Genomic DNA, 12,920 nt, shown 5'->3' on the forward strand with positions numbered 1-12,920 from the left:
CCAATTTCTAGGAATTAATCACCTAATGTCTTTCTCTTCTTCCCACCATAACCAACCCCACAAGTGGGATGAATGTGTATTTTAAAGGTAATCATCAACCCTAAAGGTAATCAAGTCAGAGATTTGATTTCAGGATGCATTTGCTTTTAAAGACTGTCACTTTATTAGTCTATTAGAACATTATGTCTTATTTGTACTCAGTGACTAAAAAAATACCACACACACACTGAAAGTTGAAAATTTAAATACATGCCTCTTTAAAACAAACTATTTTGTTCCCTTTTTGTGTTTTTTTTTGACAGTCGGCTTTGAATCTTAATTTTTTATGAAATTTTACAAATGAGAATCAGTAATTTAAAATCTGAATGTAAGTGAACTTTGCCATACACAGATTAATTGTGCAGTTCATGTTAAGTAATCATTCATGATTAATTGGCTTTAAATTGTTATTAAATAGCCAACGTCCGTGTTTCAAGCCATGGAGTTACATTCCTGATGGAATCATGCCAATTTTCTGGAGGGTAGTATATTGGACATCACAGTTCTTAACATGGTAAGTGATAGGGAAAGATACAATTTTTGATATTTTGGCTAAATTTTAAGAAATGATTATTTTTTCAGTGAACTTTCATGTTTTAGAATTTATTCTTGTCATTTTTTTCCCTTAAACCTGTATCCTCTCTCTTTCTGCGCATTCAGGTTTCTCACATCTTGAACGAAAAGAAAAAAACACAAGAAATAGAGAACAGAAACAAAAATTCTTGTCGCCCTTCCCTTTTAGTTATTGCCTTCTCTCTAGACCGTCTTCAAGTCCCATTATTATGTGAAACTGCTGTCTTGCTAAGGTCATCATTATCTCCTGGTTTTTTTCTTTCTTTTTTTAAAAAATATTTATTTATTTATTTGACTGTGCCAGGTCTTACGGCATGCAGGATCTTCATTGCAGCATGCAGGATCTTTCATTACGGTGCGGGCCTCTCCCTAGTGGTGCACGCAGGCTCAGTAGTTGTGGTGTGCGGGGGCTTAGTTGCCCTGCGACATGTGAGGTCTTAATTCCCTGATCAGGGATCGAACCCACATCCCCTGCATTGGAAAGTGGATTCTTAACCACTGGACCACCAGGGAAGTCCCTCCCTGGTTTTCTTTCTGTGTGCTTAGCCCAGCCTTCTGAATTTCTTTTATGGGCTCCATTTCTGTGGCCCGTTTCCCTAAATGTTGGTGTTCCTTAGGGTCCTATCTTTGGTCATCTTGTTATCTGACTCTCCCTGAGTAACTTTAATTATAGCCATAGTTTCATTAACCTGTGATGCATTCCAAATCTTTCTTTCTACCCAGTATAGCTGTGTCTTTCTGCTGTACTCCAGACTTACACTTTTTCCACTGCCTACTGAGCATTTTAGATATAATGTGGGTAACAAAGCTCTAAAACTGGAGGTGGTGAACACTACAAGAGGAAAATCACACAGCAGAGTATAGTACCCCTGTAGCATGTTCACTGAACTTGACTAGGCCCTCAACATTGCCAGACTTTCATCCTTTGTTTCTCTCATCTGCTTGCTCTTCATTCTCCACGACAAATCTTTCCAATCACTGCAAACTTCAGCTGTTCCCTTTGTGACTCTCTCTCTCTCTAACACTCTAGAAACAATCACTTTCTCTCCTTGTAGATGACTTTACTTTCTACCTCCCAGTGAAAGAATGAAGTCATCAGATGGCAGCTCTTTTTAGCTTCTCACCAACAAACTAACCTACCTACCCATATTTTCTGTCCTTTCCTCCAAGAATGGAAGAGTCACTCTTAAAGTTAGTACCTCTTCCTGAAATATGGACCCATCCCCTTCAGCTCTTGTCACCGATACTTGTAGCTTCCAATTTCAACCAAGCATGTACAGTTATCTCATCCTTCAAAACAAAACAGAACTCTCAAATCCGAACCTTTTCCAGCTTTCTATCTTCCCCCGAACCCTTTCCAGCTTTCTATCTTCCCCCGAACCCTTTCCAGCTTTCTATCTTCCCCCTTCCTGCAGCTTTCTATCACAACTGAATTTTTTTAAGAGAGACTTTTTTAAAGTATAAATTAGTACAGTAAATTGCCCAGTTCGTGTTTAGTTTGACTTCTTTCAAAGTGAATACATCCATATAATCGGCAGTTAGATCACGATATGGAACATTAACAGTATCGCCAGAAGCTTCCCTCATACTTCTCTCTCAGTCATTACGCTCCTCAGAGGAAACCATGATTCTCACCTCCATCACCATAGATTAGTTTTGCCTGCTTTTAACTTTATAAATATGGAGGTATACAGTATGTACTTTTTTTGCCTCTCTCTTTTTGCTCACATATTTGGAAGATTCTTCTATGTTGTATCATATGTTTCAGTATTCTTTTCTTTTTCATTTCTGTAGAAGTGAAAAAGTGGTATATGAAACGAAAAGTGGAATATGGTATATTCCGTTTTGTGAATATACCATCGTTTATCCTACCCAGCCAAACTTCTTGAATTGTCTGCATTTAGTGTCTCCGTTTGCTCACTTTTTACTCTTTCCTTGACCCATTGAACCCTGTTTTCTATCCTCCCTTCTCCACTCACAAATACAGACTCTTAATTTACTTGACCTCTTGGCAGCATTTGATTCTATTGTTTCCTCTCTCCACTTTCAAATACTTTCTTCTCCTGGTTTCTACTCCATATACTCCTTAGTTTTCTTCCATAAGTCTCCACTGTTCTCTCAGCCTCCTTTGCTGGCCTTGCCTTCTGTTTGTCTGCCTTTCCTTTAAAAGTTGATATTTCTCAGTGGTCAGTCTCAGATCTTTCCTTCTCATTCATTCTGTGTACTGCCCCTTCCAGATCTCACATGCTGATGTTATTTCAGTACCATTGATATGGTGATGACTCCAGATCTGTCTGTATTTCTGTCCTTTCTCCCAAACTCTGAAGCTGGTTGGCCAACTACTTCCTGTGTAGCTCCTTTGGGATCTGTCCTAGCTACTTCAAAATCAGTATACTGACAACCACCCTTCTCTCCTGCTTCTTACCACACCACCACCCCTTACCCTCTCTAAACAGTTCCAGTTTTGTCCCATTTGAGTACATTCTCCATGTTGAAACTTTATCAGTCCTTAGAAAACTAAAATTTGATCATGTCTCCTTTCCATTAAAGAAAATGATTCCTCCTTATTCTTTGGATGCAATCTAAATTATTTGTGAAAGCATTAAAGGCCTTTTTTTAGACTCTTTGTAAGTCACCCACACTGTTGTACTCTCTGTTGGTCATTGTGACTTCCTTTTGCTCCCAGGAATGTGATTTGCTCTCCCAAAAATCTAATATTAGAAAAATATGCAGCTATCTATTATAGTTTGGTTCAGTATTATTACTCAAAATCGTATTTATTCATGAAAAGAACCACACATTAAAATTGAGATTCACATATTTTCAGTATTTTGAGATTATACAGACATGTCAAGTGTTTTTTAATTATGTTTTTTCTAATCATCCAGGATTCTGTTACCTTTTATGCAGTCATATGCAAGATCAGGAGGATTTTCCATTACTGGAAAGATCAAAACTGCACTGATTGAGAATGCAATCTATTATGGCACCTACTTGCTGATTTTTGGAGCATTTTTAATTTATGTAGCTGTAAACCCACACTTGCACTTAGAATGGTAAGAAAAACCATGTTCTTAGCATTGTTTCTGTGTACATTTGCATTTTTAAGAATTAATTCTTATCTCATATGCAGGTAAACAAACATTTCATTGAGAAACCTACCGTTATATGTTTTATAGATTCCCCCAAAAGAATATCGTAATAATACATATTACTAAGAAGGAAAACATGGAGTAACATCTTTGAATATACACATTAGACAAAGGACTGATGCTTTGTCCAAGAGCTATATGTTAAAAGTGTTAACTCCCATGACTTTTTGATAGATGTTCAAATTTTGTGTATGACTATAAATACCTAGATTTCTTTTTCGTTGGAACTTGTATTTTTCTTTTGTTCTCACTGTAATTTCAGGGCATATTTCTCTTTAACTTTAGATTTATCATGGCAGTAAAATTGAAATCTGTATTATATTTGTGATCTATTATAATATATGTGAAGAGTCAGACCTGAAAAGTTTAAGAATAGAGTCGGAATGATAATCGTTACTGTTGCATTCTTGGGGTTTGTGTGTGTCTGCCTCAAAACAAGTTAAATTTTTTTCAGGCTTAACATTTTTTTCAGGCTTCTCATGGTTAACATTAAATAAGAAAGCACCTAGTGAAAAATATATTTTCTTCAGGGTAATTTTTGCCGTGAATTTTCCTAGATTCTAATTTTAACTATAATAGCAGCAGTGTTTCCTTTGTTAAAGTCTGTTTCTGCAGTCATACTCCAACTTTTCATTAAAACACATGTTATCTGCTCTTACTAAAAGAGTAGCTGAGGATTTGAAGGTTGAATGTTTTCATATAAAATTGGGGCCATCTTGTAGGGCATTTGTTTTCTGAAAAACCATTTAATACTAGTTAGTTCGATTTTACATTTTTGTCAGAAAAATTTATCTATCACAGCTATCTGCTTATATTTTCTCTTTCTTAGGAACCAGCTTCAGACAATTGGGATAGCTGCTGCAAATACATGGGGTCTCTTTCTTCTTGTGTTGTTGTTGGGGTATGGCTTGGTAGAAATTCCTCGGTCATACTGGAATGGAGCAAAAAGAGGTTATCTACTTATGAAAACTTACTTTAAGGCAGCCAAATTGATGACAGAGAAAGCAGATGCAGAAGAGACTTTAGAAGATGTCATGGAGGTAAGCAAGTTTAAACCTTATAGTCCGCAGTCATCAAGTTGTGTGTATCTCCTTTTGGATACACTGTTGGTTTTGTCATTGCTGTTGTTAGCACACTAATGAGCTTTAGACTAAAAATTTGGTGACTTGTAGTTCTTAAGAATGTCTCATTCATTCGAATGACTTCTTACTGGCAGTTCAGCTTCATGAGATATCATCTCCATCTTCTAACTGACAAAGATGCAGGGAGAATATAGTCAACAAGGCAGGGTTATGCTTGTCGTGTTGGGGTCACTTTTAATAGTTAAAAGTTAATAGTTAAAAGTTGAGTAGAGGAGCAGCATGCAGGAAGTGAGTAGCTTAAGAAATGGATCACTGGACTTCCCTGGTGGTGCAGTGGTTGAGAATCTGCCTGCCAGTGAAGGGGACACGGGTTCAATCCCTGGGCCGGGAAGATCCCACATGCCGCAGAGCAACTAAGCCCGTGCACCACAACTACTTAGCCTGTGTTCTAGAGCCTGCAAGCCACAACTGTTGAGCCCACGTGCCGTAACTACTGAAGCCCATGTGCCTAGAGCCTGTGCTCCGCAACAAGAGAAACCACCAGAATGAAAAGCCTGCACACCACAGCAAAGAGTAGCCCCCACTCACCACAACTAGGGAAAGCCCATGTGCAGCAATGAAGACCCCATGCAGCCAATGAATAAATAAATAGATAAATATATAAATGCATAAATAAATACATAAACAAATTAATTAATTAAATGAAAGCATTAAAATAAAATTAAGACTCAAAAGTTTCACAGATAGATGTTAAGTTATGTGGTCACCATGACATAGCAAAAGTGAAAATAGCGAGTACAGGACGCTTTTTCCTGAAAGCCTAACCCAAAGTAATCCCACCACGTCTGGAAACCTCTTTAGAGACTAATATGCATGGGAATTTGTATCCCTAAGTTTTGTTTTCTGTCTGTAGTCTTAATAAGGCATTTCATTTTACTCACTTGTAAAATGTCTATGACTTGAACCAACTTCACAAAATACAACAAATTATAAATTTTGCTGTTTAATAATTTGATTGTTGATTTTAAATAAGATTGCAGTCACCTCAAATTTTGCTCTTCTGGGAGGATATGCTATTCCAATAATGTTATTCTTTGGCTTAAAACCTTATGTTGAAGGCTTTCATTCATGTTAGAGTAAACTCCAAAATCCTGTAATGTGGCCTCTACCAGAAGATGATTTGGCCCGTATTTAGCTCTCTCTCATTTCAAGCCTCTGTCTTCCCCACACTGGTCAGCTTTGGTTCCTCAAACTTAACAGGGGTGATGATAATAGCAAATAAGAATCTAGGCAAACAAGTACATAGACTTACATATTTGCCGATGACTTTCTAAGCACTTTGTATATATTAATGCATTTAATTCTCAAAACAACCTTATAAGGGAGTTTTTTTTTATCCTTGTTTTATAAATGAAAATGAGACACAGAGACGGTAAGTTTCCCATGTTCACACGGCTACTGAGTGATAGAGCCAGGCAATCTGACGCTAGTTCATGCTTTAACAGGGATTGGCAAACTTTCTGTTAAGGGCCAGATAGTAAATATTTTAGGCTTTCTGTGCCATATGGTCTCTGTGGCAACTGCTCTGTCATCGGAGCATGAAAGCAGCCATAGACAACATATCAGTGAATGAGCGATGGATATGTTCAGGCAAGAACAGAGGGTGGGCCTGATTGGATCTGGTTTGCTGACCCCGACTCTTAACTGTTACATTCATTGCCTCTGTTCTGTCTTTGAATATGCCCTTCCCAAACCTTTGGAACGCTCTTTTCTCCAGTCTCTTAGGCTAATTCCTGCTTCATTTGCAGATCTTAACACGAGAAGATTCTTCAGGGAAGCCTTCTGTGTTAGTTTCCAGGGGCTGCCATAACTAAGTACCATGAACTGGATGGTTTAAACAACAGAAATTTATTGTCTCAGAGCTCTGGGGGCTAAAAATCCAAGATCAAGGTGTCAGCAGGGTTAGTTCCTTTAGAGGACAATAGGAAGGTTTGTACCACACTTCTCTTCTGTCTTCTGGTAGTTAAATGACAAACTTTGGTGTGCCTTGGCTTGTATTATAGATCTCTGTCTTCATATTCACATGGTATTCTCCCTGTGTGCCTGTCTGTATCTAAATTTCCTCTTTTTATAAGGACATCAGTCAGAGTAGAGGCTCACCCCATTCTAGTATGACCTTATCTTAATTTAACCAGTTATATCGGCAACAACCCTGTTCCCAAATAAGATTACATTCTGAGGTACTGGGGCTTGAGACATCAACATATGATTCTGGGGGTAACACAGTTCAACCCGTATCACCTTCTTTGGTCTTCCAGATTCTTAGATACTCAGCAACCATTTTTAAGTGAATGAATAAATGGGCAAAAAAATGAATGCTGATTCTTCAGTTGTGTTGAAAACTTTTATGTTGAGGTTTCAGCATTTATTTACAAAATGTTAAGAACTGTAGCAGAAGACATTGATTCAAAATATAGGAGTAAATCTCCTATAAATAATATTGCATTACATTTCCTTAGGTGTGTGATGGATATCATTACACTTTTCAAAAGAAGTTAATTTATATTTGATATTTTTTATATTTGATATATTTGAAATTTTGAATTTTTTGAAAAAATATTTGAAAATTTATATTTGATAATAAAGTAATTAAAAGAAGATCATTTAAATTTGATAGTGTTCCCCTCAAAAGTTGGTATTAAATTCAGTTGTTTCAGATTTAAGGAATATGGATTTCACCATATCACTCAAAATTCCTTGACCAAGTGTAAATTAAATGCAGTTTATTATTCTAGATCTGGATTTTGCCAGGAGGAATCTTCAGTGTCTGAATAAAGATAGATTTTTTTGTTGTTCTTACTTAAGTCCTCTACTTTGAAATAGGATGTGGAAAATTAAGAACTGGATTAATGCCTTCTTTGCTATTTTAGTGTAGGGTTAAGGTGTGAGGGATTTTAAAAAATTTAGATAAGAGATATTTTTCCATATAAATAAGAAACCACTCTTTTTTTAATTGAATATATCTGACATAAAATATGGTGTCAGTTTAAGGTGTACAAAATGTTAATTTGATCCATTTTTATATGGCAAGAAACCACTCTTAATGAATGTTTTGAAAATAGCAGCAAGTCTATGTACATAGTAGAACTCTAGCCCTTTCCCACCCACCCACCCCCCCCCAAAAAATGCTTGATTTATCAGGTATGAATTTCTTTGACCATATATTTCAGGGGAATTTGGGATCCTTCCTGTTTTTCTGAACGTCTGAAAATTTATAAACTTGTGGAGAAAGTTTTTTCATTATTTAATAAATACTTAGTGTCTTCCTGCCCTTAATTAAGTGCTATGTGGAACTGGCCATTAGGATACTAACTGTCTAGAGTAGAAAATTGTACAGTCCCTCACAGTAATGATAAACACAGTGTAACTGATATTAATGCATATTCTAATGTAGAGAAGTTTCACTTTTGAGTAGTGATCAGAGGAGGAGGTGAAATGGAGAAAGTGAAATAGGACCTGGGCCTTGAAGAATGGATAGAATTTTCATAGCTGACAGCATTCTGGTCAGGTATCAGGAGGTTTTAAAACCAAATTAATTAAGCATAAGATAAAAGATAAAGTTTGTAAGGTTTGAAAGATAGGTAGCCAGATAGCAGGGTCTTGAATGTCAGACTGAAAAGTCCAGACAGTATTTTGAAAGCAGTGAGGAATCATTGACACCTTGCATGCAGGGCGGAAACGTGATCCTGTGTAATCAGTCTGATGGAGGGGTGCAGAAAAAAGCATGGAACGAGAATATTGATAACTTAGTTTGAGAGAAAACATTTAAAATACACTGGTTTTGAATACATCCTTTAACAGATCACAATCACTTTTTTTTTTTTTGGTAATTATTAGTTATATTTTTCAGCTATCTAAAATCTTCCAAATGCAGTTTTATAAAAACCAGTTTAGTGTTTTATGATAGGTCTTTTATGGAGTGAGTGTATACACCTGTGTGTCTTTTCTTTGAAGCATAATAAAACTTACAAGCCATGTCAAACCATTCAAAAGGAATTTTTGCTAGATGGCCAGAGGTCACCTCTACTTGCTGTCATTTTTTAAGGTAGAGGATTTTGGAGAGAAAGAAATAGCTACTTATTTCCACTGAAAATTGCCTTTTAGTCTGACTTGACATATTTTGTCTGGTAAAGAACTGATTAGTCACAATAATGACAGTTCAAAGTTATTTTATGTGAAGAAAATAAGCTGTTATTTCAAATACTTTCTGCACTTTATAAAAACTACAAATTTTTGAAGGAAACTTAAATTTATAAGATATAGCAAATATCAATGTTTCAGTACTTACTTTTGTTTAATATGCTAAAGAATTTAGAGGAGAAATATGATTTTCATATATAATATATAATCAGACTATATAGTTTATATTCAAAGTTATGCTAACTAGTCAATAAAACTTTAAGGTAGCTGAGAAATGGAAAATTGTAACGTAATGATGCTTCAAGCACCTTTTAAAAACCCAAGTTTTGTCATTCTGTTTTTAGGCCTTACTCATTGACCTCAAAATGTTATTAAGACCTTCTGGAATACTGTTATTAAGACCTTCTGGAATACTTTGCTCTTACTCTTCAGCCTGATCAAGCACAACTCAGGCCCTTACTCTCCTTTCCTGTTAGTCGCTGGACTCCTTTCACTTGACCAAAACTCCTTGTTTGCTTCCGCTTAGAGGCCTTCATACATGCTGTCCCTCTGTCTGGAATATTCTTGCTCCTTCTTTTGGTTGGCCAACTCCTATCCTCAGTTTACCTTTTAACTCAGTTTAAATAATCAGTTCATCAGAAAGTCTTTCACACTAGATTATACATCAGTTTTCACACCATTTCTATTTGAATAATGTCTGTTTTCTTCACTAAGCTAAGCTCTGTGACAGGAGTAGTGTCTGTTGCTACAGATTATTCGTGGGGTCTGCATATTTTAAATTTTGATGGCTATTGCTAAATTATATTCCAAATAGGTTATATCACATTTTACTGTGTATAGGGAGGCCTTTTCCCCCACAATCTTACTTCATTACATAATAGTTTTTTTAACTTTACAAGAAAACTGTCCTCATTTTAAAAATTTGTAGTTCTTTTTTTTTTTTGGTGAGATTGAATATCTTTTCAGGTATTTATTGGCCTATTGCATTCTTCTGTATCTTCCCATTTTTCTATTGATTTTTAAGAGCTCTCCATATATGAAAGAGATTTTTTTTCCATGTATGTTATGTTTTTTTACAACTTTTTCTATATTCCCTATGGTTTCCCTGCCCCCCAGTTTTACATCCCTTAGGACCATTCTCTGCCCTACAATCAGAGTGTTCTTTTTAACATCCTGGTTGCTTCACTCTTGCCTCCTGGCCTTTGAACATGCTGTTTCTTCTTCTTAGAACTGTGGTTCCAACTTTTCAAAACTTTCAGTAATATTATAGAGTATTGTAATTCTTTGAGAACTACTCGTTCTAAAGATTCCCTTCCCTAACCGCTTTATGCCTTTCATGTGCATTAAATTGTAGATTTAATTATCTCATCACCACACTGTAATCTTAGTGAAAGATTTATAACACCATGTCTTCCCATTCACCCTCCATTGTGGATTGTGGTGACCTTACATCTAGCACAGTGCTGGCGTATAGTGAACTCTTAATTTTAAAAATGTGGAATGGATCATTAGTTGTGACTGCTGTAAAGTACTCTCTCATTGGAAAGGAGCAGGTGCTTTGTGACATTTTTATCCTGTTCTGCTTCCTCTGGTCTCTTTGCTGTATTTTAGATAGTGAGATAATTGAGCTTGAGGAGCAAGATGGAGGAACATATCCTGTTCTTTTAAAATTGTAGTTTGCCTGATCCTTCATAACTTTTTATTATGTTTATTCATCTTTGTGTACTACCAAGTAAGCAAATGATAAGGCAGTGAATCTAGAAAGTTATAAAAAGTGTGAGGGTATAGGTATAGCTGTTCTATAATACTGTGTTTTTATTTGTATTCCTAAGAACTTTTATTCAGAGAATGGAACTTTATTATATGATATGCTGAGTAATTTGGGTTGGAACTAAACTTGTGAGAATAAATACAATACCTAGAGCATCCTGATCTGAAATAGCTAATCTACAGTAATGGAAATATTTTTATTTCTCGTATTCTTTTATAGGAAGTTCGTAAAGTGAATGAGAGCATCAAGTATAACCACCCACTGAGAAAGTGTGTTGACACAATACTTAAAAAGGTAATTAAATAATATTCTCATCTATTTTCTTTTGAAATATGAATTTACATAATATGACATTGTAATAAAAGCATCAGAGAAGTATGTGAACAGCCTATGATTGAAGTCTTCCAACTCCTTTCCATTTTCATGACAATATTAACCATAAACCCACAGTAATTTGTACATAGAATTTGTTCTTTTGTTATTGTAAGTTTAACAGTATTTATTGGCAGTATTTTCCATTGAAATGTGGCTATAAAGGTTTTGTTAAATACTTTAAAATGATTGCCGTGACACAGTGATGGAGATGGACCTTTATAGGTTGTAAAAGTGTCATTAAATGTGGTCACTAAAGGCATATCTCCTGCAAGAAAATAAAGTAGGTCCTCAATAATCATGTTTAATCACCTTTGAACATGGTATTTTACAATATATTTCATATTTCATAAAATGAATGACATGGGATAGTTAATACAGGTATTTAATAAGAAACCATACAATTAAGGTTTTGATGCGTTGGTATTGAATTAGAGGTATTCATACACTTCCAAAAATGATTATTCCAGAAATGAGTTCCCCAGTAGTCTTCTCTGCAACTGCAGAAGCACTGAACTGTTCCTTTTCCTGTATTTAGTTTATTTTTAAAGACTTGTATGTAAGTCTTTATTTTTTTACTGAGGTAACATTGATTTATAATGTTATATGAGTTTTGTGTGTACAATGTTATATTATATTCCACTTATGAGTTAAATCATATGGTATTTGTCTTTATCTGACATTTCTTTTAGCATAGTACCCTCAAGGTCCATCCATGTTGTTACAAATGGCAAAATTTTATCTTTTTTTTTTAATGGCTGAGTAGGATTCCACCGTGTGTGTGTGTGTGTGTGTGTGTGTGTGTGTGTGTGACATCTTTATCCATTCCTTCATTGATGGGCACTTAGGTTGTTTCTTTATCTTGACTATTGTAAATAATGCTGCAGTGAACATGCAGGTGCAGATATCTTTTAAGATTAGTGTTTTCATATTCTTTGGATAAATACCCAGAGGTGGAATAGCTAGATCATATGGTAGTTCTATTCTTAATTTTTTGAGGACTCTCCATACTGTCTTCCATAGTGGCTTCACCAGTTTACATTCCTACCAATAGTGTATGAGGGTTCTGTTTTCTCCACATCTTCACCAACACTTTTTTATTTCTTGTCATTTTGATAATAGCTATTCTGACAGGTATGAGGTGATAATCTCATGGTGGTTTTGATTTGCATTTCTCTAATAATTAGTGATGTTGAACACCTTTTCATGTACTTGTTGGCCACCTATATGTCTTCTTTGGATAATATCCATTCAGCTCCTCTGCCCATTTTTCAGTCAGGTTGTTTGTTCATTGTTGAGTTGTATGAGTTCTTTATATATTTTGGATATTAACCTCATATTGGATATATCATTTGCAAATACCTTCTCTCATTTGGTAGGTTGTCTTTTCATTTTATTGATGGTTTCCTTTGCCGTACAGAAGCTTTTTAGTTTGATGTAGTCACATTTGTTTATTTTTGCTTTTGCTTCCCTTACCTGGGGAGACATATCTAGAAAGATATTGCTAAGACCGATGTGAGAGAGCGTCCTGCCCATATTTTCTTCCGGGATTTTTATCGTTTCAGGTCTTACATTCAAGTCTTTAATCCATTTTGGGTTGATTTTTGTGTATGGTGTGCAGTAGTGGTCTAGTTTCATTTTTTTTTTTTTTTTGCATATGGCTGTCCAGTTATTTTCCTGTATTTTAAATCTATTATACTAATTATTAGCCAGTGCTTCTTTTGGCTGAGA

The 12,920-nt window shown here is 35.5% G+C and overlaps 1 protein-coding gene across 3 annotated transcripts in view; it reads left to right on the forward strand.

Annotated features, from left to right (window-relative positions):
- LMBRD2 (LMBR1 domain containing 2) overlaps positions 1–12,920 on the forward strand; it is a 47,693-nt gene that overhangs the window by 10,625 nt on the left and 24,148 nt on the right. For all 3 annotated transcript variants that reach the window (XM_057709324.1, XM_057709325.1, XM_057709326.1), the window contains exons 4-7: positions 458–553; positions 3,501–3,668; positions 4,594–4,804; positions 11,037–11,111. In XM_057709324.1, coding sequence (XP_057565307.1) covers positions 458–553; positions 3,501–3,668; positions 4,594–4,804; positions 11,037–11,111 — 550 coding nt within the window. The remainder of the gene's footprint in view (positions 1–457; positions 554–3,500; positions 3,669–4,593; positions 4,805–11,036; positions 11,112–12,920) is intronic.

This window comes from Hippopotamus amphibius, chromosome 15 (assembly GCF_030028045.1).
Source record: "Hippopotamus amphibius kiboko isolate mHipAmp2 chromosome 15, mHipAmp2.hap2, whole genome shotgun sequence".
Lineage (NCBI taxonomy): Eukaryota > Metazoa > Chordata > Mammalia > Artiodactyla > Hippopotamidae > Hippopotamus > Hippopotamus amphibius.